The sequence below is a fragment of the Abramis brama genome (genome assembly GCF_963993115.1).
Source record: "Abramis brama genome assembly, chromosome: 11".
In the NCBI taxonomy this organism is placed as follows: domain Eukaryota; kingdom Metazoa; phylum Chordata; class Actinopteri; order Cypriniformes; family Leuciscidae; genus Abramis; species Abramis brama.
In genome coordinates, this window is record NC_139973.1 from 23,862,374 (window position 1) to 23,888,293 (window position 25,920).

Here is a 25,920-nt window from a genome sequence, read left to right on the forward strand (position 1 = left end):
GTGTCAACATGCAATTACAGAAAATCAACACAGAACATGTGCGACTTATGGAAGAATGAAGTCCATGCATGAATACTGCTGGTCTGCCGTTTCTTTGTTTTATTGTGTTACAGGTATGTGTGTATGCCATGATGTCTTCACAAGCTGCATCCTGGTATAAAACATCACCTCAGATTTCCATGAACAAACCTCATGAGGGACGAGTCATCAGAGCGACTCTACGTGACAAATGGACTCTACAGAAAACAGACTTCACAGCTATTCAGGCGCCATGGACTTTCAAGACTTCCACTCTTATGCTACATGGTTTTCTGTGTAATCATGTAGTTTGTATGACATTTTACACCCTGCGTCGCAGGTGTCAACAGTTATGGTTTTGAGAAGAACTGTGACACTCATGTAAATCAAGGATACAACACAGAATAAGTTATGCGTGCCTGTAACTTTTTCAAGTTACAAGAATTAACTTTTAAGTGTTTAAATTTGTATTTTGTGAGAGTTATTTTAAGAACTCTCAAAGAGGGGACTGAAGGATTAAAATTTAAGAATATGTTTTTAGATCTGCTGATCCTATTTCCCTACATAACATCACATAAAAAACTAAGGTGAACATGAGGGCATCCATTTACTGATTAGATTTAACAGTTTCCTTTGAAGGGGTTTTGTTAGTCTTTAATCTTTCTACTAAGAGTTAAACTATGTGTGAATGTTTACCTAGTCTTGGTTCTCATGACCATGTGTTATTTATACAATTTGGGGGTACCATTATCTCAGTTGGGGGCAATTGCCTCTATTGTCTTTAGATGATTAGATTCAGTAGTCATCTCTAAGGCTGTGTGTAAGTTCAGCACCTTTAAGGACAGCCCACTGAATGGCCTATAAGATACCATGTAAAGTTCCCTCAGTTAGATCATGTTGGACGTTTCTACAGCCGCGTACGGCGGAGTTCTCAATAAAGAATAACTTCCGTTGAACGCGATCCCAACTGTCTCACTGGTCTCTGCTTCGATGAAAGAAAACTTTACAACAACACCCACCACAAGTTTTGAGGTGAGCTAAATGAAAATGCTGTGTTTTTAATATATTCAAAATATTTGAGAATACATTTGCTTTTAATTTTAATATAATGCATAAGGACCGATGCAGTTAGTAAAATTAATTAGATGCCATGTTAAGATTTTATTACTAACGGTAATGGTATTTTCTTTGTAGTGCCTTCTTGTCAAGCACTTTTGATTAATTGATTGTAATTATACTGTCTCTCATTGGTACATAAAGACCATTTTGCAAGAGGTAAATAACACTGGTTGAGAAGAATGCCCTATTTTTATAGTTTTAAAACACTACACAAATGTTAGAAGTCAATACAATTTACTAAACATTTAGAACTGAATCAGAATGTTTTTTGTAAAGTTAAAAAAACTGAAACAGCGAGTGCTTGTTTAGATCTTGCAAAATACTTGGTGACCAAAGTATTTAAAGTGACCAATTAAACAAATTACTTGATTGGAGTTTGGAAATAACCAATTGTGTTTTAATTGGGATTTTATTGTATAATACTTAATCAGTTGTCCTTTTGCCATTATAGGATGAGGGACAGTGTCCCATTTGTTTAGACACATTTTCACAGACAGAGTTGCCCATGCATGCAAGTGTTTGTGGAGATAGGTAATTTTTAATGATTTGAAAAGTTATTTCATTTACAGACATTTAATAAGGTTATGTATTAAAAACATGTTTTAAGTATTATAAGTGTTATAACATGTTGTAAATGTTATAAGAAGTCAATCTAACCATTGGGTATATACTCAGTATATTACAGACACTGGATTATGAGAGCAGTTCTCCGTGTGGCACACCAGTACAGCAAAACCAAGGCCCAGACATGAAATGGTACAGTCTATTTATTACATTTTAACAACCCTGAGACATCAGAATTCTTTACTAATCTTTTTTTCCTGTTTTTTATAGTCCAGATGATGTATTGCGTTTGTTGGCAAGTAGGGTAGATGACAGCAAGGATTTCAAGATCTGTGTTTCTCGAACTGACTTCTATCAAAGAGCTATGGTGCAGTGGCAAAGACAAAATAGAGGAACCCCGGGCAATACTTTATGTGTAACATTTTTGGGGGAAGCAGGTGTTGACACAGGTGCCATTCGTAAGGAATTTCTTTCAGGCGAGTCAGGTTCACAATCGCCTTATTAGGTTTTTATATTCATCGTAACAATTTAAAGTTTAGAAAAACAATAAACAGTTACCACATGTGTCATTATGAGATTTGGTATGTTTTAATGTGCTTATAATTGTACAATGTAGTAAATAACATTCTTTTTTAACATGTACATTTGTATATTTGTTTGTAGATTTGATTGGTGAGATTGAGAAACACCTCTTTGAGCATAGAGAACACCAGAGAAGGAAGAGCCCCATCTACTCCCTAAGTAATCTGGAGAAGGGATTTTTTAGGTTAGTAATATTTTACATTGTAGTAACATGTCAGTTGTCATTTTTGCATACAACTAAATATTACTTTGTATTCTTTCTTTCAGGACTGCTGGAGAAGTGTTTTCTGTTAGTCTCGCTCAGGGTGGGCCTGCCCCCCGTTTCTTGAGGCCGTGGTGCTTTGATTATCTCTCATCTGGAGACTTGGATGAATCAACTCTCACTATAGATGATGTGGATGATGCTGAACTTTATAATTTGATTAAAAAGGTAGTATTTTTTTTCCAAATAAAATCTGATTTCATAAAAGCTTTATTTCTACGCAAGCACACCATTTGCCACAGTTTACGTGTTTATGTGTTTTCAGGTGGAGGAAGAAGAAACCGATCTCTCTGCATGGAATGATCAAATAATTAACTGTGGTTTTACTGGGGCCATTAAACCTGAGAACAAAGAGGCCATAATAAGGTCAGAAAAAGTATTATAACTTCTTTACATTTGAAACCTTGCAAACGGTTTTAATTTTGCTGCCTACCAGATATACTGATTAGCCACAACACTGTCTATATTATGCAAGAATTTCCTGGTTCTTTTTTCAGATCAATTGTGCTGCATGCAACTCTACGTTTGGTCCCTTTGTTGAATCAAATCCGAAAAGGTCTTGAAGTCTACAATTTTGTGGACATCCTGGAAAACCATTCAGGACTTTGCCACCAGTTCTTTGTCCCTGATGTGGTGGATGATGATGATAAGGTATCAATAACTGGAAAAAAAAAATGCCTATATCTTGTATTTCATTTTAGAAATGGTTTCATTTTAGGAATATTATATATAGGAAAATTATTATTTGCCAAGTTAAAAAATAATTGTCAAACACTTGTTCCTTACAAAAAATAATAGTAGAAAATGGATTGCTCTTAATACCTCAGTAATGGTTTCCCTGTAGCTTATTGGTTAGATAACAGTGCTAGCATAGCCCAAGGGCTTGGGTTCGATCTCAGGGATTGCACATACTTAAAACAAATGTTATTATAGTAATAAAGTAGCTTTGGATAAAAGCCAAATGCATATGTGTATATGTACCTGAAAATGGATGTTTTTTTTGTTTTTTTTCACAGGCTGATGCAGACTTCATCATGCAGAACATTCTTCCGAAAATGTCGGAGAAGGGATCAGTACGAGAGACTTATGAAACAGCTATAATCAACTTTCTGCAAGACTTTCTCCAAGAAATTGAAAGCTGTGGTATGTATGAACTGACAGAGTTGATTTAGTATAAATATTGATAAAAAAACTGCAGATTACACAAATTAATGTTAAAATGTAATTGATCTAATTCAGACAATACCAACCCTAGAGATAACAAGTTCTTTTGCTTGTAGAGGATAACCCTGATGGAGACATCCTGCTCCCGTGTAATGCAATGGCTCACTGGCCAGGGACACAAACCTCTTCTAATGTCAGAACTTAAAGAATTCAAAGTTTCTCTTCATTTTGACCATGAGTGTATGCAGAGGATGCCAGAACATAAAATATGCTTCCCAGTTGTAAGTGCCTGTGCCAGAAAAATTACATTTCCCACAGTACACATGGGTGACTACAGTTCTTTTAAATCAGTCATGTTGCAAGCCATTCAGTTTGACAACGGTTTTAACAGAATTTAAAATGCTACTAAATGTATGGAATTGTACATGTTCAGGAAAAAAACCTTTTATACATTGGTAAATGTTCTTATGGTTTTGAAATGTACTGTGTATGTGTAGAGAACACAATGTGTTACATATTGTAAAATTTTATATCTTAATGCATGTGTTAAGAGAACACAAGTTGTTATACAAGTATTTTTCTGCTTTAAATATAGCCAATACAGAAAATAAAACAAGCATGCAATGTCAACTTAAGTTTGTTTTTTATTGAATTGGATGTTAATTTGCTTCTAAATGGATCATTTGGTCACTAGTCATTTCAATGATTGATTTAGTGTCAATTAAGAATGAAGCAGCACAAAATTTAAAACTTCTAAATACTTGTCTCTTCCATAGTTTTGAGAGTGTGAGGTTGGGTTAAAAAAAGTTTGAATTTGGGCCTTAAGTTCTTCAGTTAAGGGGCATTCGACTGGAGGAACTACAATTCCTGTCCACGGCTGGTCAGAGATACTGTCTGTGTCCCAGTCAGTCGTCGTCTTGTGCAATCTGTTAAAAGTTGGTAATAGTTTATGGACATTGGGGCAATATCTTGCATGAAAACATTACATACATTAAAAGACACAAATTCTTAAAATACCTCAGATAGGACTGGAGGAGTGACAGGGTTTTGCAGGAGTCCAATTTCCCACAACTGGTCTGGGCTTCGATTACTCTCTGGCTGCGTTCGAAACCGCATACTTACCTACTATTTAGTATGGGAAAAAGAGTAGGCGAGCAAAAAAGTATGTACGAATCCAAAAGAGTAGGCGAGAATTACCTGGGTGACGTACTAATTATCGCGAGATTCGGACTTAAGTGCGTTCGAATATGCCTACTTTCCTACTATATAGTAGGCGAAAACAGTACGTGAAGGAAGCAGTACGTTCGAAACATCAGTATTCATAAAAGAGTAGGCAAAAAGTTCCCGGATGGCTTACTGCTTCAGGCCAGATTTTCGAGTGCTCAATCGATTAATACTCTCCCAGCCAGCAATGACACGTGGGGCCAGATGGGTTAACTACGGGTTCCATGGGTACTGTGTGGGCATGGGCTTTGGCTGGGTGAAATCAGCGGGTCCCATGTAGGTTTTGTAGTACGAGTCCCACATAGGAAGCCCATATGAGCTGATTACATGGGCCCCATAAGGGACAGGCATGGGCCAAGTGGGCATGGGTTTGAACTGGGAACACATATATGGGTCTTGCATGACATATTTATGGGCCAAGTGGGCATGGGTTTGATCTGGGAACACATATATGGGTCTTGAATGGCATATTTATGGGCCAAGTGGGCATGGGTTTGAACTGGGAATGCACATATGGGTCCTGCATAGAATTTTTATGGGCCAAGTGGGCATGGGTTTGAACTGGGAACACATATATGGGTCTTGCTTGACATATTTATGGGCCAAGTGGGCATGGGTTTGATCTGGGAACACATATATGGGTCTTGAATGGCATATTTATAGGCCAAGTGGGCATGGGTTTGAACTGGGAATGCACATATGGGTCCTGCATAGAATTTGTATGGGCCAAGTGGGCATGGGTTTGAACTGGGAACACATATATGGGTCTTGCATGACATATTTATGGGCCAAGTGGGCATGGGTTTGATCTGGGAACACATATATGGGTCTTGAATGGCATATTTATGGGCCAAGTGGGCATGGGTTTGAACTGGGAATGCACATATGGGTCCTGCATAGAATTTTTATGGGCCAAGTGGGCATGGGTTTCAACTGGGAACACATATATGGGTCTTGCATGACATATTTATGGGCCAAGTGGGCATGGGTTTGATCTGGGAACACATATATGGGTCTTGAATGGCATATGTATGGGCCAAGTGGGCATGGGTTTGAACTGGGAATGCACATATGGGTCCTGCATATAATTTTTTGGGCCAAGTGGGCATGGGTTTGAACTGGGAACACATATGGGTCTTGCATGACATATTTATGGGCCAAGTGGGCATGGGTTTGATCTGGGAACACATATATGGGTCTTGAATGGCATATTTATGGGCCGAGTGGGCATGGGTTTGAACTGGGAATGCATATATGGGTCCTACATAGAATTTTTATGAGCCAAGTGGGCATGGGTTTGAACTGGGAACACATATATGGGTCCTGCATAGAATTTTTATGGGCCAAGTGGCCATGGGTTTGAACTTGGAACACATATATGGGTCCTGCATGGTACATTTATGGGCAAAGTGGGCATGGGTTTGAACTGGGATAATATATATAAAAATATATTTTTGATTTATTTACCGGTATGTTGTGACATTTAAATTGTTTTTTAAAGATTATGTTTGTTGTTCGATGTAACAATTTTGTATTAATGTATTTTTTGGAGAGATGTTTTTTTTCAGAGATTTTTTTTAATTAAAATATATTTTTGATTTGTTTACCGGTATGTTGTTGTGACGACCACAAAAGTGTTGTATTTGTGTTTTAAGAATATTCACAATTATTGTCTTTTATTTGAAACAAGTGATTGTATTTTTTTAAAAAAAAACAAGTATCCCAATTGTTTTATTTTTAATGTGAATTTTCCTGACTTAAAGTGAATTGTGTAGTGTTTGCTCCAGTCCAGTAGGGGCAGTGTAGAGTGACGAGTTACTGTAGCTGCGTGAGTTGCGGGTTTCTCATTACTGCAGAGAGCTCGAAACTGATAACACTAGCTGTGTCCCAATGTGAAGACTGCATCCTTCGAAGGCCGCGGACTTCAAACGATGCAGCCTATGCGTCCTCCGAACGGCACACCATGTAGCCTTCGTCGGATTTCCTAATTGTGCAGCCAGGTGTTCCCGATTATTGCTCCAGGCGCCAAGCAACGGTGCGAGTGTATGCTGCCATGCTGATAATTCATTTGATATAATTGAGTAAACAGCTATGGAGCCAGAATTGGCTATTGTCATTTTTATGTTTTATATTTTACTGGAGGACATGGTATTAAGGATGTTTCAGGTCATGTACTTTCAGCTTAGCTGAAGATTCAAATGTTCATTTATAGGCCTATCTTACCTTGATGCGATTTTGTAGGCTAGTGTATTCTTTTTTATTATGCACATAAATGGACCTTGGTAAATATATTTACACAGGTTTTCAGCCCTATTTGAATATAAAACTCAGTTGAATATAAAAAGTCCAGTGCGAATGTTACTCCCGCTCTTCATCGGCAGCTGTCAGTCACTGTTGCTAGGCGACAAGAACAATCGTCCGTAGGCTAGACCAGTCCGAGCGCTTCAGATGCGCCCTTTGAAATGGGACGGAGCTGTGGTTAGCAACAATTTGTTAATATTGTGACAATAGGCCTACATTTACTTTAATTTTCAAAATAACCAGTGGTGGTATGTAAGGAACTACATCGTTAATACTCGAAGTGATTTTCCCTCACAGGACAGCAACACTACAAAATTATGTTATTTTACAATATGATGCATTGTTTTACAATAAACTACACAAAAGTATATAGTTTAAATGTATCAACCTTGAAAATATTCAGAAGTAAAATGCAACATATGCAGTAATATAAAAGCAGAACCATCATAAAAACCCTGACAAGGTTTTTTTCCTCCAGAATTCCTTTACTTTTACTCTTGATACCTTAAGTACATTAGAGTATGCAAGATAATTTTGCTTAACTAAGGCTTGAAATATATGACTAGTAGTTTTTCCCCAATGCGGTATTAGTGGTTATTAAAAGTACTTTAGTGTAATAAAGTATCTCAATATTTATTCCATGAGTCAGCCCTGCAAACCTGTTGGTAGACAACTTAGTGGATAGTGAAAATATGCAGTCAAACACTCTGAAGAACATCCTAGATGAGGTCCCACCAGCAGGAGGCCTTACCAGGGTCTCTATTGTGGAGCCCATCCCGGTCCAGCAGCACACCAGGGTCTCCCACTCAGCTGAATAAAAGTCTACATCATTTTTTCTTATTTTATGTACTGTAAATTTAAATGTTTATGTTGATTTTGAGATGTTTAACGTATGTTGTAAATAGTTGGGGGAAAAACGTTATAGAAGAATTTGTTTCATGTAGAAATTATGACTGTCATTACAAAAATAAACAATGTCCAGAGCAATGAATTCTCTTTTATTTACACATTTAAAGTTGCATAATTTTTTTTTTCCTTTTAAAAAATATAAGTGAAAAAAGTTAAAGAATATATATATATATATATATATATATATATATATATATATATATATATATATATATATATATACAGTGCAATGCATAAGTGAATACACCCATGCTAAAGTTGACTAAAAAGAGGAATAAAAAATCATATTTTGGAAATTGAACTTAATGCCTTAATTTAAAAAATTAGGAAAAATCCAACCTTTAAGGACACCAATTTTCTTTGTGAATGAATAATGTATCATAAATAAATAAATGTTCTTCCTTAAAATACATGGTGCATAAGTGAGTACACCCCTATGTTAAATTCCCATAGAGGCAGGCAGATTTTTATTTTTAAGTATTTTTTTTATTTTTTTTTTAGGATACTATGCATCCTGATAAAGTTCCCTTGGCCTTTGGAATTAAAATAGCCCCACATCATCACATAGCATTCACCATACCTAGAGATTGGCATGATTTTATTTCAGTTAGCCTAAAAGCTAGTTTGATTTGCATTGAGAGATGATCTTATGGAAAGTACCCCATGCCAATCTCTAGGTATGGTGAAGGCTATGTGATGATGTGGGGCTATTTTAATTCCAAAGGCCAAGGGAACTTTATCAGGATGCATAGTATCCTAAATTTTTTTTTTTTAAATACTTAAAAATAAAAATCTGCCTGCCTCTATGGGAATTTAACATAGGGGTGTACTCACTTATGCACCATGTATTTTAAGGAAGAACATTTATTTATTTACGATACATTATTCATTCACAAAGAAAATTGGTGTCCTTAAAGGTTGGATTTTTCCTAATTTTTTAAATTAAGGCATTAAGTTCAATTTCCAAAATATGATTTTTTATTCCTCTTTTTAGTCAACTTTAGCATGGGTGTATTCACTTATGCATTGCACTGTATATACATACATACATATTTCTTAATCATTCTTTCAAGAAGAGAAAACAGCCTGTCCATTCTCTCCTGTGCTCTCCTCGCCTCTGCAGTCCCATGTCTTCTCTAATCAAATCCAAAAACTCGACCTCTCTGTCTCGCCTTCATCGTGGTGCTGGTGCTGCTGGTGCTGATGCTGGTGCTGCTGCTGCTGCCCCTGGCTCCTCCTCTTCTTGGTCACATACTGATGAACTCGGCCCTGGTGTGTCCTCAGGGATTGAGGCAATGAGGGTGCAATGCCTCTGTCCCAACATCTCATCCATGAGGACAAACCAGGGCCAAGTTTCAGCAGTGAGTTTCCCACTCACACACTCACCCGTCCCAGGACACGTGCAATCCTAAGGCAGAGCAAATTAACCATGGCTTGTTAACAACAACAGCACATACATTTCAGCAAAGATGTGTTCTCAACTTTCTTACTTTGTATTTTTAAAATCATATTCATGTTCAGAAATCATATTCATGAATACTCAAATTTGGTTAAAACCTTTGTAGACATAGCTTGCATGACAGCACTACAAAAACACATACAAGTGAAACCCCATTGCCTTATCTACTGCTTTTCCTATTGTTGTGGGCTTTATAGGGTGAGTGATATTTCTTATTTACACAAGTTAGACAGACTAGTGCAAATATTACAATAAAATTTAATTTATTTAGTTTATTTATTTATTTTAAATTGCAGTTTAATAAATTGAGCTGTCTGCTCCTTGCTCCCTGAAACAATTATTAAACTATTAGCTCAAGTTTTGCCTCAGACCACCTGACAAATGAAGCCACGCAATGGTGAAGAAGGAGTTATGGTGAAGTTTATAAGAAAGAAAAACTTGTGGCTTTTAACTCAGGTTTCACTAGCTATTTGAGTAAATGAAAACATAATACTTACATTTAAATGTGAATTTGCCGTCCACCAGCGAACTCTCGGCCGTCATTTATTTATTTATTTATTAATAAAAATGCTGTCGTCACCGCCGCGCGATGAATTATGGGGTAGGATAGTCCGCAAAGTGTCCATTTATGTATCCTTCCTTTCACGGGGAAACGAAGGGTGCATTTGGCGTCGCTTTAGCCTTCGTCGCGCCGCGATGACGCAACCGGCCTTCGAATACGGCCTTCGGAGGATGCAGAATTGAATTGGGACAGCCTTCATAGCGCCGCGGTGACGCAATCGGCCTTCAAATGCGACCTCCGAAGTGTGCAGCCTTTGAATTGGGACATCCTTCGTCGCTCCGCTGTGACGTTTCGTCGCGCTGCTGTGACGCAATCGGCCTTCAAATACGGCCTTCGGAGGATGCAGACTTCATATTGGGACACAGCTACTGTCTCCTCGTTTCTCTCCTGTTTTACAGGTGGGTAAATGTATAAAAACACCTCAGAAGTAGCATTTATCTATGCTGAAATGTATGTGAGATATGAGTGAACTGTTTTTAGTGAAATGAGTTTCGTTAGGGTCTGTTTTTGATTTAGTTTGAAATGAGTTGAAACGAGAGGGCAAAGTCCTACAGAGTAACGGTCGAGAGACATTACTAGAGATCAAGTCAGCTCAACACACACTTTCCCCGTGTATATATATGTACATGAAGATATTTTTTTGAGCTTGTAATGTTAACAGATATGTTTAGCTCACTGTATGTCAGTTTCCCACCATCTGTTGGAAATGTTTTTTTGCTCAATGAGTTTATACAAAAATGTTTACAGTTTAAAACGAGGTTAAAAGTTACACTTTAAGCACTTTATGAGTTCTGAGCATGATTTTGCAGTACTGTATTAACATGATACTGATAAAATACTGTGAATGAAAGATTCTAAGTATCTAAAAAAACAGTGGTGAATATTACTATTGTCTTTACATTTCATTTTGATAAATAGTATAAAATACAAGCATGAAGAGTAAGTGAACATGCATTTGGTGGAAAGAGGTTTATTTTAATATGGATTTTGCATTGACATGGACACTGAAAATTCATTGTAATGTTAAAAAGTCACTGAACATGTAATATGTGAAACATACAATGATACTTAACAATAGAGATGTGATTGCTGAAGAAAATTCAGAAAATAAATGACTGCAGAGAGCTCAAAACTGATAACACCGTCTCCTCGTTTCTCTCCTGTTTTACAGGAATTAATCTGTTATCCACGGTGCCGTTGCTACGGTACCCGTTACATTGTGACATTTAAATTGTTTTTTAAAGATCTTTTTTGTTGTTCAATTTAACAATATATTTCTTGCAGTTCAAAGCGTCAAGTGTCTTGTATTTATCTTGGACTTTTATTCATTCCTCATTTTTAGTTTTTCTTAGATTGTTTCCTTAAACCACTTGGCATGGTTGGGCTTATGGCGCTTTTCCATTACCAGTAAAAAAAGTACCTGGAAGCCGGTACAGTTACAACTTTTACACAGTGGAAAACCAAACAGAGCCAAGTCGAGTCGAGCCGAGGCGAGCCGAGGCGAGCTGGTACTGTGTAGTGGAAAAGCGCCAATAGATAGGCCTTGCATGAATTGCCCAGTTAGGACCCACATAAGATCCTTACAGAGCCCACTTTAAGCCCATAGGGGCATTCACGGTTGAATCCTGGTGCAAGCCCACTTTAAACCCCTTTAGGCAGGTGGGGCCCAAATGGGTCTGACATGAATTACCCAGTTAAGACCCACATAAGACCCTTACAGGTCCCACTTAAAACCCATCTGGGCATCCACGGCTGGCCCCCGTGTGGATCCCGGGTGCAAGCCCATTTTAAACGCCCTTTAAGCAGGTGGGGCCCAAATGGGTCTGTCATGAATTGCCCGGTTAAGATCCCACATAACACCCTTATAGATCCCTTTTAAAGCCCATTTGGGCAGCCACGGCTGGATCCTGGGTGCAAACCCACTTTAAACCCCTTTGGGTAGGTGGGGCCCCAATGGGTCTGGCATGAATTGCCCAGTTAGGACCCACATAAGACTCTTACAGAGCCCATTTAAAGCCCATCTGGGTAGCCATGGTTGGATCCCGGGTGCAAGCCCACTTTAGACCCATTTGGGCAGGTGGGGCCAAAATGGGTCTGACATAAATTGCCCAATTAAGACCCATGCAGTACCCTTACAGGTCCCACTTTTAGTACGTCTGGGCTTCCACGGCTTGCCCCAATTTGGATCCCGGGTGCAAGCCCATAATGGGGCCCACATTTGCCTCCCATGAAGCCCTCATCTGGGCCCCACATGTCATTGCTGGCTGGGCTTCTATCCCAGGAGGCCACGCGAGAGGATACGTCATTATCAAACATTGCAGAGATCAGCGACGCGGGTGCTTTCAAATGTGAGTAAACGGTTTCTTGTGTTAAAATTGCAAGTGTTGAACTACTGTAGAGTAAACTGTTGAATTGTTGAAGGTGTAAAGACGTTACACAGTATAGTATAGTTGTGATCTTGCAGTAAAAACACGTTTTATTATGTATAACGTTAGCTAACTGGGGAGCTCCAGTAAGGACACATAAGTTAGGTTACGTCTCTAACGTGGATTTACATAAGCCATATACATCGTAAAGACGCTTATTTTAAATGTCTATTTACATCTGACAGGAAAATCTTCAGTAAGTATTGCAGAAGAGCACATCACAACATGAAATAGACAGCTGAGTGATGAATGTGTGCTATTATGTAGAACAAATTTATAAAGTAACTAAACATAAGTTATCTATTTTATTTGTTCATTACTGTTGATAAATTGAGGAACATTTATGTTGGATAAAAAGTTAAAACAACCCCAACATGTAAATGTAGTGTTGAGCTCATCACAGAGGTTTTGTGAATCTTGTCTGGATGTTACAGGGACAGATGAACAGATGTGTGTGTTTATCCGGTGGAGCTCATGAAGCAGAATGCTGCCATCAAAGGCTTTGAGTGAGTATACTACAGAAATTAATAACAACTATTTAAATCTTAAGTTGTAAGTCTTAACTTTTCTGATTGTTGATTTCTGTGCATTTGCTGCACAGCTTTTGTGGTGGAGCAGGACCTGCAAGGAAAGATGATGGTGGCATTTGTGAAAAGCGTTTTTGTCTTCTAAATAATACTGAAATCAAATGACATTGTGTGGTTAAAATGACTGCTTTTGTGTTATGTTTGTGCATTTTTGTAGGATCTGAAATGTCAGCAGGCTGGTGTGAGCGCTGAGGATGAAGAGCACAGAGCTGAATCCTGGAGATTGTGCCATGAGTCCCTCCATCACTCCACCTGTCCTTACGAGACCCTCCATCACTCCACCTGCCCTTATTGCTTTAGATTGTGAAGCACAACACATCACGCAACAACCTCCGGCACGAAGTTACGGCTCACCTCGGGCGGTCAGCTGATTCATCAGAATAAAGCCGCAGAATGGGAACCGCTGTGTTGAGATGGCAGAAGGATGTGGGGTTCAGCGCCTGTAGTCTACATACATGATTGTAGTTTGAATAAAGCTTTGTTTCATGTGTTGACTTGTATATGCATTTGTTTATTGTGTGATGGTGACTTTCATTCATTCTTTGACTAATTTATTAATATTTATCATTGTTGTCAGTAAATAAAATATAATTATTTAATTAATGCTTTATTTAATTGTTTGAATTAAAATGTAGATATGTTACACTATATACACATCTATAGAGTGTATTCATGCATAGCTATGTCATATGACATACATTTTGTTTGTTTTATTGAATTATATCATTTTCAGTAAAAAGTAATATAATTAAGTATTGGTCAGCATTTGTCATTGTTATTATTGTATGTTTTGGGGTGGGATAGCAATGCAATTCATTCTGGGGTAATATTAATTTTTAATATTAATGATACTTAAATTTGAGTGTAAAATCAACAGTTTTCCCCAAAGGTGATTCTTTGCACAGCTGTCTAAGGTCTCCTTTGTGCAGACATTACAAACGCTGAGGAAACCCGTTCTAGGTAGGGCTGTCGAGTTACTGATGTTATGAGGTATATATATATATATATATATATATATATATATATATATATATATATTATGGGCTTGCATACATAATATGAGATATCTTAATATATATTTTCTTAGATAATTCATTATAATACATTTAAAAAAAGATTTTATTTATAGGCCTAGGCCTGAGGGATGAAACGAGTTAAATTCAACAAGAAAAAGAGGAAAACATAAAGCAGCAGTAAGGCGCTTTTGCTTGTGGATGAAAAATTTTGGATATAAAATAAAGAAATTAACATATTCAAGAGATGACAATTTTGGGATTCCGTAATAAAAATAAATAATATCGTTAAGGATAAAAGGGTGGGTCACATTAGTAGGGTTAAATATAAGAACTTAAATCAACCCTAAATGTATTCACAAAATAAATGGGCAGCAATTTCTTCAAAAAGACCACAAAATGAGCAAGTTTAATCAAAATCAAGATATTTACAGATAGATGAATTAAACATGTCGTTCAAATCCGGTTTGCATTCATACTCAACGAGATTTGGCTATAAAGAACCTACTCTTTTAGCGCTCGTTAAGTAAGTACTTATTGAAATTAAGTACCTACTCATTGAGTATGCGGTTTCGAACGCAGCCTCTGTGCGGAGAGGATGGTTATTCCACCCATTATTACTAGAAAGGAGTCAAGGCTGGCCTGGAGACGAGGCAGGAACACAAACTGACAACAAAAGAGGTGAAGGCTGTTGGTTGGCTCTAGTAATCCTTCCTCTTCAAGGCTGTGCAAAACATCATAATAGATGTTTGTAACTGCCATCCATATGTCACGCCAAAGGCGCTCAATGCTAAAAATGGAAGAGAAAACAGTGTGTAATGTTGAACACAAATCATCATTCTTAGAAACAGAACACTTTAAAATTCATATCAAGCTTTAACTAATTTATCTTGCTGCTTACCGCTGGTTATGCACGCTTTTTCCTGAGATGTAGCTTCCCCTGCCACAACCTCGCACAGAAAACATACATCTGGCAATCTCTACATTTTCAACTCCTTGGTCTCCGAACTCTAAATGCAAAAAATTAAATATGACAAGGTATTTTAGAAAAGAAACCTAACAGTATTTAAAAAACTTATGTTAACCATGTTTAAACAAGCAGGGATTCATTTACATTTAGCTTACGCTTTTATCCAAAGTGACGTTCACAAAAGAAGCAATCATTACTGGAGGTAACAAAGCATTCATACACACTCATGATGTAAGTTGTCTTACCTCAATGGAAACCCATGTCTCTCCACTGACTGAAGGAAAAAACCGAGGGCAGTGGATGCCTTGTTATCTGTTGCAGCTCCAAGGTACATGATCTGAGAGACAAAGTAAAGTTAGACTTATGCATTCCATCAGGAATTTGATTTGTACAAAATTTATAGGCCAACAATGCATTAAAGAAAGAGAAAAATACCTTTCTGGAGTACCCATCAATGGCACCGAATATCACAAGGCCATATCTGATAAAAGATAATCTGTTATTACCAGTTGAAATGCGTATGTAAACTGTAGAGAGAAACTCACATGCATAATAAGTCATTTTTAAGGATTAAAAATATCAAATATCAAAAAAATCTTGGCCATTACTTATATTCCTTCATACATTTTCAAAGAATTTAAATAGAATTAGAAAACACAGAAACTCACAAATAATGACTTCACATAATGTAATGTGATCACAATATGTGATATTTTCACAGAAAGGGTCACATATACTTTTATTAGTAGCATTACATCAATGGCTTGACACGCATGACATACCTTATCAGCTTATGGTTTGTGTCTACGTGAACAACATGAAGAGGGCCCTTGACGGAATAAGTCCTTCTGACTACACATCTCAATTGTGTAATTCTTGCAAGTATTCCAGCAGAGTCCACTCGATGCATGGAATCCCAAACTCTTGTCCATGGCACACGATGACCCAAGGCTTAAAGTGTCCCTTCATCATTCTATGGCCTAGGTGTGGACTTTTAGCTTTGATTGACCTCACTAGGTTGTCAAGTTCTTCATCTGTGATTTTACTGTAGGTGTCCTTTAGAGAAATGCCATACTCAAGTGAGGCGACGTTTGATTGTCCTTGTTGACACAGCAAGAAGCTCGGCAATACATGGAACAGATAGCTGCATATTAACTAGGTACTGAAGATGTTCTCTGGATATAATAAACTTTGGGGGCCCCTTAACTCCAAATTCCACTTCAAGGGCAGTAACAGGTTCATTGTTATTGTCAATATGCCTATCCACTGTGTTTTTCAAGGTTGACAGTTCGCCAAGGAGTTCCTCTGGGACTGAAATTTGATCATAGACTGATGAAATGAAGAGAAGCTCATGACCGCATAAAAACTGCAAATAATCTAAATCTAGGGGTAGGCGACTCATTGTATCCTGCAGTTTGGATAGCAGTCTTTCCATGATCATCCTTCCCAGCTGGTGACTTGTGGCATCATTAGGTCCATGGACCTAAAGATAAGAATTTATTTGATTAAATGTATAAAAAATGATTTACAAATTGATATGCGAGTCAGCTAAAGTTAAAACACCCTTAGGAGTTTGGCTGGTGTGTGCGTGTTGAGTTCTGTGCATGCATCTGTGTGTGTTTTGTGCACGATTGTTTCTTATTTGAGTGTTTTCACGATTCTGATCAGTAGGAAATGCTGGTCTATGTAAAAGCAGTTCGAGTTTGAGTCACTTATAACGTGCATTTGAAAAAGCAACACCAGTCGAACATCATCATCATTATTATTAATATACTTTATTATCATGAAAATACCTGAGAAGGTTTTAGGAATATTGATAAAATGATGTCCATTTGCATTTCCTATAACTAGTTATGTGTGTTATTGTCTTCCTCTACTGCGCTTATTTTGAGTTTTCGCACGAGAGCGACCTCTAGCTTTCGGGTGCAACAGTATTTTACCTATTTCACCCACAAGCTGTTCATAAATCATGTACAATATAATGTCTGTTAATCGTGACAGCCTTATTTGTGCTGACGCCTAGGTAAAGGTTGCAGTTACTCTTAACGTATCAGGTCAAAGAACATACGAAACAGACATTATTTTAAAATAAACATATTTATTTTAAAATAAATTACTTTCAATGTTTTTCTTATTAAAAGTAGAAAATAAGCAGTATCTCTTCTAAATAAAATAACTCTTGTATATCCTGTAAATAATATTTTAAACAGTGCATTTCTTGCATATACTGTAAACAAATATTTTAATGTGCAATGTATCAATGTAAACAACAGATTGTTGTAATGAAAATACACTGTTGCATGAGGTAATCTTAGCGATCTTGTTATGTCACTATATGAACATGAATTTACTCTAAGTTCTTACTAAGAAACACAAGCATGTTAACCTTTTCAGGTTTCAGGCAGGACCTGAGGCATGTAACAATGTTTCCGCCCGAACTGAAAACCCGTTCTGATGGGGAGCTAGTAGCTGGTATGCAGAGATACCTTTTTGCCACCTTACTTAGATTGGGAAAGTGTACATGATGCTTCCTCCACCAGTCCAGTGGATTTGCCTCACTATCCAGCATGGGGGACACCAAATAGCTGCTCATCTCTGCTTCTAGCGATTGCTGAAGTGACAGCACTTTAAAAAAATGCTGTAAATTTACAGCAGAAATTTACAGTACTGACCCGTTTTCTAAAATTACAGTTTCTTACCATTAATTAGCACGTGATCTGTGGGGGAGGGAATGAACCGCGAACGAAGCACTTTGGCAGTTGGCAAGAGTGACTGACACACGTCTTTCTCGGTGGAAGCACAGCTTTCATGTTGAAACTCATTTACAGGTACCAGACCACGGGTGAATCTAAAATAATTGTGTTCACTGTTAATCTTATTAATTTCGTGCTTTAAGACAGTGGATGTAGCTACATTTATTGTTCCTCAAAGTTAAACGCGCGTGTGTGTCTGTGTGTGTGTCTGTCTCCGTCTCCGAGCTCGCGCGTGCTTGCAGCTTTGCATATTTGTGTTCTTTCATCGTTGAGTACTTCAAGAGCAAATCAAAGAATGAAAAGGTGAAGGATGTCCTGTCCCACTCCCAGCCTGAAAACACAGAGATGGCACACCTGCATATCAAGCTTCTAATATCCCATTTTCAGGAACATGAAGATGGACTGGTGTTGCATGCAGATGTGAGTATTTAGTTTTCTTCTTTTTTAATTTATTAAGTGATGATATGTATTCTAATTTGTGTATTGTGTCCTCTTCAGGTTGCTGCATCTGCAGCTGATGTTGAGAAGAAACTTATTCTACCTGGAAGTCCTCGTCTTATTTTACTGGGTTAGTATGTTAAGAAGAAACATTGACAAATGGGGAAGATACAATAAAATAAAATAAAACATTTCTATTGTATACAGTTGTTAAAGAATAGTTCACCCAAAAATGAAAATTGTCATCGTTTACTTAACCACATGTTGTTCCAAACCTGTATAAATTTATTTGCTCTTGAATACTCCACACTGTTGTATTTTTTTCCTACTATGGAAAGCAATGGTGCCTCACAACTGTTGGGTTACAAACATGCTTCCAAATATATTCGTTTGTGTTCAGCAGTAAATTAAGACAGAATAACATTTTTGGGTGAACTATCCATATCCATTTACAATGAAGTCTTCTCAAAGGCAGATATTTAAATGAGTTGCACCAATGTTTTCGTTATTGTTGTTATATATTTATGGTTGGTTTATTTATTTTGTTTGTTTGTTTTTGCTGTTTTTATTTTAGGTATGGGAGAGCAGACAAATGCTGTCCGATGGATGATAAGCCTAGAAGGCCGTGTTATTTGTGAGTGTGTCCAGTCATCATTTTTGACTGCACTTTCAACACTGTTTGCCGTGTACTACGTCTTCAACCTGCAGTATCAAGAGGAGGCTTGTTGCACATTGGAGTTTCTTCAAAGGTATGACACTTAAGTCCTTATTGCTTTGTTTTTTGGTGTTTTTTTTTACCTTTCAGAATCATCTTCATAAGAATTTTGATGCATCATTCTTGCATTCAATGGTAATTTGTTATATAACTGTCTTTAGACGCTTCGTCGGAATAAACCCAGAAAGAGGCTCAAAGACCTGCAGAGGCAAGGTGGTCTCCAAGAAGACGGGCAAGGTGGTGAATAAAAAGTCTTCCACAGTTAATCCAAAGGTTGCCTCTCTACTGAGAAATCTTGCGGATTTCGAGTGGGATTTCATCTAGGTAAGTAAATTTGCACATACACACTAATTTATGTACCTGCTTCCCATTAAAGTTATTACAGTATACCAGCTTTTTTGTAGAACAGTTTACAATACACTACTAAAAGCTCTTTTCATTTTAATTTCAGATGTGCTTTACAATGTATTACTAAAGTGTGTGTCTTTCCAAACCCGTAAGACTTGTTCATCTTCAGAACTCAAATGAAGATCTTTTTAATGAAATCTTTCTGTCTACACAGCCTACAAAACTACTACTTTTAGGGCCGGTTTCACAGACAGGGCTTAGATTAAGTCAGGATTAGGCCTTAGTTCAATCAGGGTATTTAAGTAGCTTTTATAAACATGCCTTAGATAAAAAACATTTACTGGTGTGTAAGGGTGTCACGAATTTTCTCTCTTTTCATATTCCTCTTTAACCAGAACTTGAAACTGCAAAAAAAAGTGAACTTGTTTTTTTTTTTGTGAACTTGAATGTCATCATGTTACAATAGAGAAATTAGATGGCAGGTTATTTTGTTTAAGTTTCCAATTGACTGAAGATATATTGTTACATTATGTTGTTAATAAACGTGTTAAATTTGACAATGTAGTGTGTGGTACATTGCAAACAAAGGTCAGATATTATTATATTGCTTAAAAGTCTAAAAATGGCATAGCTTGTGCTTTAAAAAAAAATTTAAATCAAGAATCGAATCGAACCGTGACTTTAGAATCGAAAATGTAATCGAATCGAGGATTTGGAGAATCGTGACACCCTTACTGGTGTGCATCTTGAGACAAAACAATGGCTCTGACATATTTTAAGAAATTTCAGTGCAAGTTTCTTTCAGTTAAAACAGCTCAAACATGCATTTTAGTCTGGGAATAACTTAAGGCTTGTCTGTGAAACCGGGGGTTAAGGTCTTTAAAGTAATCCAGGAGACTCCAGCGGTTTAACTTCAGTTTGATGAAGAAACGCAAGTGCTTTTTGTGTGCAGGGGAAAAAAAATTAACACTTGCGCCATGATGCATGCGTGTTAAACATACTTTGTGTGGGCTTTTTCGCTTCAGAAAATTGAGGTTAAACCCTGGAGTCACATGGAGTATTTTAATGATGCCTTTACTACCTTTCTGATGCTTGAAAGTGCTGTGAAGGCTGTCCGTGGAGTGACAGAAAGTTCTCAGATTTCATTAAAAGATATTCATTTGTTTTCCTAAGATAAACAAAAGTGTTACGAGTTTGGAAAGTCATGAGGATGAGTAATTAATGACAGTTTCCATTATTTGGGTAAACTAGCCATTTAACCCTGGGCCTTTTCTAAACCCCAGATAAACAGCATCCTATGTTATATTGATTAATGTTTAGCATTGCTCATAATATACCCAGGGTTTATTTGCATATTTGTCATTGCCATTGATTTTTGAATGCTGCTCATGACCCAAAGGCTATGATATTGCGGATTCTTAAGTTTACCTGAGTAAAAATAGGGTTTAGAAAGAACAATAACCCAGAGTTAAGTAAAGCCCTTTTTTTGTGACGGGCATCATTGTACCATGCTGCTGCTAATAAAAAAAAGCCAGTCGCCTCTTCTTCAAGCTCAAACTGTCTCCCCATTTACTCTCTCTAAGTTAATCTAAATTCTTCTTAGTCATTATTTTTGTAGTGTAGCATTATGTTGCTTTTTGACATGTTCTTCTGACACTTTATTTTCAAGCAAACAACATACAAATTTATTTGAAGTTTTTTTCCCCCCATTTTTTTTTTTTATCTTTCAGACTACACCTGCATCAGTTTGAAGATTACGGCATATTCCTGGCCTCTCCCTGGCCTGTTTCTGTTTCAAATATTTGCCAGGTTTTGACTTCGATTGACTGACTGTTATTAAACTAAATTCAAGTTTAAAAATGTTCACACCATTTACTATTTCTTAAAGGCTGTTTTTAGGGGAATGGGCACCCCAAGCACATTCTTGGCCTGTTCCTGTACCAAATACAGGTTTTGACTTTTATTAAACTAAAATAAATTTGCACCGTTTACTATTTCTTAAAGGCTGCTTTTAAAACACAAAAAGACTGCTTATTCTATTGGACGTGGTTCAGTTGTTATGATTTGTTTTGTTTTTTTCTAAGCATTCAGATTATTTGTCACTAAACTGTCAATAAATTGTGTGCTATAAGAAATACCCTCTTGAGCTGTTTTTTTTTTCTTGGGAAAATCTTCTAAATGAAATATTACAATACCAGCTTATTTGTACAAGTATAGATATTAAAGTTAATAAAGTATCTTAGAATACAGTAATGAAACTGCAGGATTACGGTACAAAGCTGGAAACCCTGCTGCCAGTATTTTACTGTTAAATTATAGAAAAGCTGTAATTTAGATTACGGTAATGAAAATGTAAAATTACGGTACACAGCTGGAAACCCTGCTGCCAGTATTTTACCGTTAATTTACATGTACAATTTTTTACAGTGTGGGTGTAGCTGAAGGTATTGCCTCACTCCCTTTAAAAAAGCTTCCTAATGACCTCTTTTGCTTTTTTGCTACTGCTGATGAAGTTGTTGGTTCTGCAGTCTCTGTAATCTGACTTTCTCTGCAGACTTCAGCTTCTGACATCTTCTCCATCTCTGTTTTCACTTTCTCCTGAATGGTGGGGACATTGGCCCTCATTTATCATTCTTGCGTAGAAACGGGCGTATATATTGGCGTAAGATTATGCTTACACTCCTCTCATCGCCTGATTTATGAAGCTGTGCGTACCTTTGAAATCCAGGTGTATGCAATACCTGCCCTTGATAAATGCCGCGGCTGAAAACGATCGTCATTAGAATAACACGCCCCTATATATTCAAGTCTCCGCTCCCCCCACGCCCTCATTTTACGCCATGGACACACGGAAGACGGCAAAGAAGAGAAACTTCTTTGAGAAAGAGAAAGCGAAACCAGGGAAGTGGAAAGAAACAAAATTGATTTCTAGATTTTTATTATTAATGACGCTTATTGTTATTTAGAAGAAGAATGTCGTTATTATTATTATTCGTATTATTATTATTATTATTTAAAAGAAGAAGAATGTCTTTATTTTGTAAGTCTGAATTATTTTTTTGGTCACTGAAAGCCTTTCATTACTAAACCCAGTCCGTGCACACCTGCCCGGCCTAACTCTGGCCTAACCATCGTTTCAAAGAATAGTACAACGGCGAGCGCGTCGAGCATAAACGCCTCGTCCGTTTGGGGAGGTGCGCGCGCAGTCTGCGGAGACTCGCGCTGCGGAGCCAGGCGAAAGTATAAACAAGGCTTGAAACTTCAGGTAAAGCGCACAGGCTCGCAACTGAAGGAATACATATGCCTACAATTCAAATGCTTTGGTAAAGTCACACAAATTAAACATTGAAGTCCATGTTGCACAAAAATAAACAATGAAGTTTATAATTACTATGTTGTTGTTGTTTTTTTACAGTGGGTCATAATATATCATATCTTTTAGTTTGTCAGTGCGTTTTGTAGTGTTAGGAATTGTTTTTCTGCGCATTCCCGCACTCAAAACGTGCGTACACCACCTCCTGAGCTGGCGTAGGATTTGAGCGTGCCGTATGCCAACGTCCATATTGATAAATCTCAAAGTCACCGTGGTTTTGGGTGTACGCCAGGTGTACGCTGAAAATTTGGTGTATGCACTTTTGATAAATGAGGGCCATTGTGAGCAGAAATATAGGTAGCTTTAAATCTGGGATCAACAAAACTGGCTGTGTCCAGTAGCTCTTCTGTGATAGGATCTGAGTACTTCTCCTTAAGGTACCTGAGGATGCTGGTTTTGATAGTTTTAGTCAGCTCCACATCATCTTCCTCCTCAGCAAGCACTCGTGAATTGAGGATGTGCAAGGGGGAGAGAGCCTTGCTGACAGCCTCCAAGACATCCAGGTCAGCCCACGATGGAACAAGGTGCCTGGATTTTTTGTCTTCAGAAAGGACCTGTGTAATAGCTTTCCTTTGTTCGAGGACTCTTGCAATCATCATTTGCATCGATCCCCATCTGGTAACACATGCTGTTTTTAGCTTGTGTTGTGGCAGGTTCAGTTCTTGTTGCACCTTCATTAACGCCTTCTTTTTTTTCCAGCTATAGGAAAAAGCACTGACTATGTTTTTGCACACCCTCACTGCACGTGTCACACGTTGATCTTTCAATCCATTTTCTGAAACACACAAAAATAAATATTTTTTTTATTATTATTGACGATATTTTATTTATACCTAAAGCTTTAACAGTACCAAAATTAATGAGCCTCTTATATTTCTTAAATAATATCAGATTAACAACACATTTTTACAACACAATGATTTTTACTTTAATGATGTAGTGTTTTGTTACATTGTAATGTGAACTTAACATTGTAACACTGTAATATCAAGCATATTGTAACATTTATAAAGGTGCTTTATAAACAAATTTAGCTTAGCCAGAATATAGTAAACGCCAGATATGCCCAATTAGATAACATCCCAATGCTATTATATTTAATTAAGCTGACGTGTAGCCTACTTACCAATTGCAAGGTGTAGTCGGTGTCCAAAACACTGCTGCCGTATCCATCCATTAAGCGCGGCAGCTTTGACAACATTTGCACCGTTGTCTGTCGTAATGGCTGAAAGTTTTTCTTCCGCGAGGTCCCATTCAGAAAGCATATCTTTCAGACCTTGCGCAATCATATCTGCCGTGTGATCGCCTGGAAAATATGCCGTCTCAAGGCATCTCTGGCGCAGCTTCCAATCGTCGTCAATGTAGTGCAAAGTAAGGCTCAAGAATGGGTCCATCGTCCTACTTGACCAGAGATCAGATGTGGCTGCAAAGTGTTGAACATTTTTCAGTTCAGCAGCTACATTTTTACAACATGTCTTGCATGTCTGGCAGCGCAGTTTTAGAAAAATGTGATCGCGATGGCACAGTGTATCTTCTGTCGAGAGTTTTAACGAGGTGTTTAAACCCGCTTCGCTCCACTGTAACCAAGGGAGTCATATCCTTTGCGATGTAATAACAAATAGCGTCAGTTATTTCTTTCCATCTTCTTGAACTCTTCTCATACTGTGGCATTTGTGAACGCTTGTGTTAAAGACATATGCTTTGCGGAGGCACTTGTTGCTGGGCGCTTGTCTCTTTTTGATTTTTTTGAGCCATGCACTGTTCATATTTAGTAACGTGATTATGCTCCAAGTGCTGAAACAAATTGGTGGTGTTACCTTTGGACGTCGAAACTGTTTTTCTACAGTGTCTACATCTGACTTCATTTTGTTCGATGTCATCCTTACTGAAGCCAAAATGTGTCCAAATGACAGAGACTGCGTTTTTCTTTGGTACAAGCTGCTCTTGTTGCTCAGTTGTCTCAGTGATTAAGCTCTCCATGCTCGACATGTCGGCGCCTCGGCGGAACAACGTAATGTAAGGGAGCGGGGTCACGTGACTCCACACGCGGTAGTGTTTTAAAGGGAAAGTAATCGAAATAATCGACCTGGGAAAATTTTATCGATTATAGGTTCTGAATGTCGATTTCGATTACTTTTCGATTAATCGCCCAGCCCTATGACAACAGAACATGGCGGATGCTGTAACGTATGTCTGAATGCTATTTCCACCATAGACATCATATAGAGATAGACGCCCTATCGATCGCTACTGCCTACTGGCGCGGTCGAGCCGTGGGGCCGCCATCTTAGACCGGTCACCCGCTCCACTCAGTGTAATCTGAATGGCAGGTGCAATGAGCTGTCAGCGCATTTAATTAATCATACCTCACTAAATACCGAACTGATTTTCAAGCGGGTTTTTTGCTGCAAAGGTCATTCATGTAGCTATGATACAGGACACATGGTTCAGCGTATTTTAATATTCATAGTAGGCTTAACAGTAATATAATATTCAGATATAAGATGTAAAGTAACCAGACGTCCAAAATCAAAATATGTGATGTAGGATGTAAGGTATTTTATAAATCACACACTATAAATATGATAAAGAAGCAGAAACAGATAGTTGCAGTAAAGTAATATTTTAATAAGTTGAAGAAACGTGTGTGTATTACATTGCTTCCTGATATCACGTGTGCAAACACAAATAACTATATATATATGGCGACACAGGAGAATTAAATGGTGACAGACACGCTCTCAAATACTGAGCTATAATGAATCACGACTACGCCACCCCAGCATTAACCCAGCTGGGGAAATACCCATAAGAAAAAGGGCACACAAGTTCGCTTCTCCCTCCCACAATCACCAGACACTGAGACGTGAATACGTACAAAAATATATAATTCTTTAATGATCATAAATAATTTAAAACAGGGTACTAGAGTCAGTCAAACAATGGGGCTAGATGGCAAGGCCACTACTTTGTACATGAGCAATGAAGTTCAACCAGTAAACAGACAGGTCGACTCTCGTGATGGAGCTGGGGTGTACCATTAGCTGGACAGGCTGAGCAGTAGGCCTCGAATCAGCCCGCAAAGAGTACACCGTGCCCAAAACTTCCAACACACACACACACACACACTTGT

General features: G+C 37.8%; 2 protein-coding genes and 1 long non-coding RNA gene across 4 annotated transcripts; all 3 read left to right on the forward strand.

Moving 5' to 3' along the window:
- Window positions 1-1,872: 1,872 nt before the first annotated feature.
- LOC311091951 (uncharacterized protein) lies at window positions 1,873-4,800 on the forward strand. Its single transcript, XM_084128124.1, has 8 exons — window positions 1,873-1,893; window positions 1,972-2,177; window positions 2,365-2,467; window positions 2,551-2,713; window positions 2,811-2,911; window positions 3,043-3,196; window positions 3,562-3,688; window positions 3,826-4,800. The coding sequence occupies exons 1-8, from the start codon at window positions 1,886-1,888 to the stop codon at window positions 3,912-3,914; spliced, it is 951 nt and encodes a 316-aa protein (XP_083984250.1). The 5' UTR covers window positions 1,873-1,885; the 3' UTR covers window positions 3,915-4,800.
- Window positions 4,801-10,484: 5,684 nt separating this feature from the next.
- Window positions 10,485-13,668, forward strand: LOC311092924. Of its 2 annotated transcripts, XR_014608333.1 has the most exons (3): window positions 10,488-12,512; window positions 13,025-13,096; window positions 13,335-13,668. It is a non-coding gene; the product is annotated as an uncharacterized lncRNA (long non-coding RNA). The 2 variants fall into 2 exon arrangements; XR_014608332.1 differs by having other exon boundaries at window positions 10,485-13,096.
- Window positions 13,669-17,938: 4,270 nt separating this feature from the next.
- On the forward strand, window positions 17,939-21,554 carry LOC311092801 (uncharacterized protein). Its single transcript, XM_084129753.1, has 6 exons — window positions 17,939-17,988; window positions 18,156-18,333; window positions 18,412-18,481; window positions 18,926-19,100; window positions 19,228-19,390; window positions 21,145-21,554. The coding sequence occupies exons 1-5, from the start codon at window positions 17,969-17,971 to the stop codon at window positions 19,388-19,390; spliced, it is 606 nt and encodes a 201-aa protein (XP_083985879.1). The 5' UTR covers window positions 17,939-17,968; the 3' UTR covers window positions 21,145-21,554.
- Window positions 21,555-25,920: the final 4,366 nt, after the last annotated feature.

Coding starts and splice junctions, on each gene's coding strand:
- LOC311092801 (XM_084129753.1), top strand. CDS start 17,969: ATGTTGAAACTCATTTACAG. Junction 17,989..18,155: donor ATGTTGAAACTCATTTACAG/GTACCAGACCAC, acceptor GCGTGCTTGCAG/CTTTGCATATTTGTGTTCTT. Junction 18,334..18,411: donor GACTGGTGTTGCATGCAGAT/GTGAGTATTTAG, acceptor TGTCCTCTTCAG/GTTGCTGCATCTGCAGCTGA.
- LOC311091951 (XM_084128124.1), top strand. Junction 2,468..2,550: donor CTGGAGAAGGGATTTTTTAG/GTTAGTAATATT, acceptor TCTTTCTTTCAG/GACTGCTGGAGAAGTGTTTT. Junction 2,714..2,810: donor TTTATAATTTGATTAAAAAG/GTAGTATTTTTT, acceptor ATGTGTTTTCAG/GTGGAGGAAGAAGAAACCGA.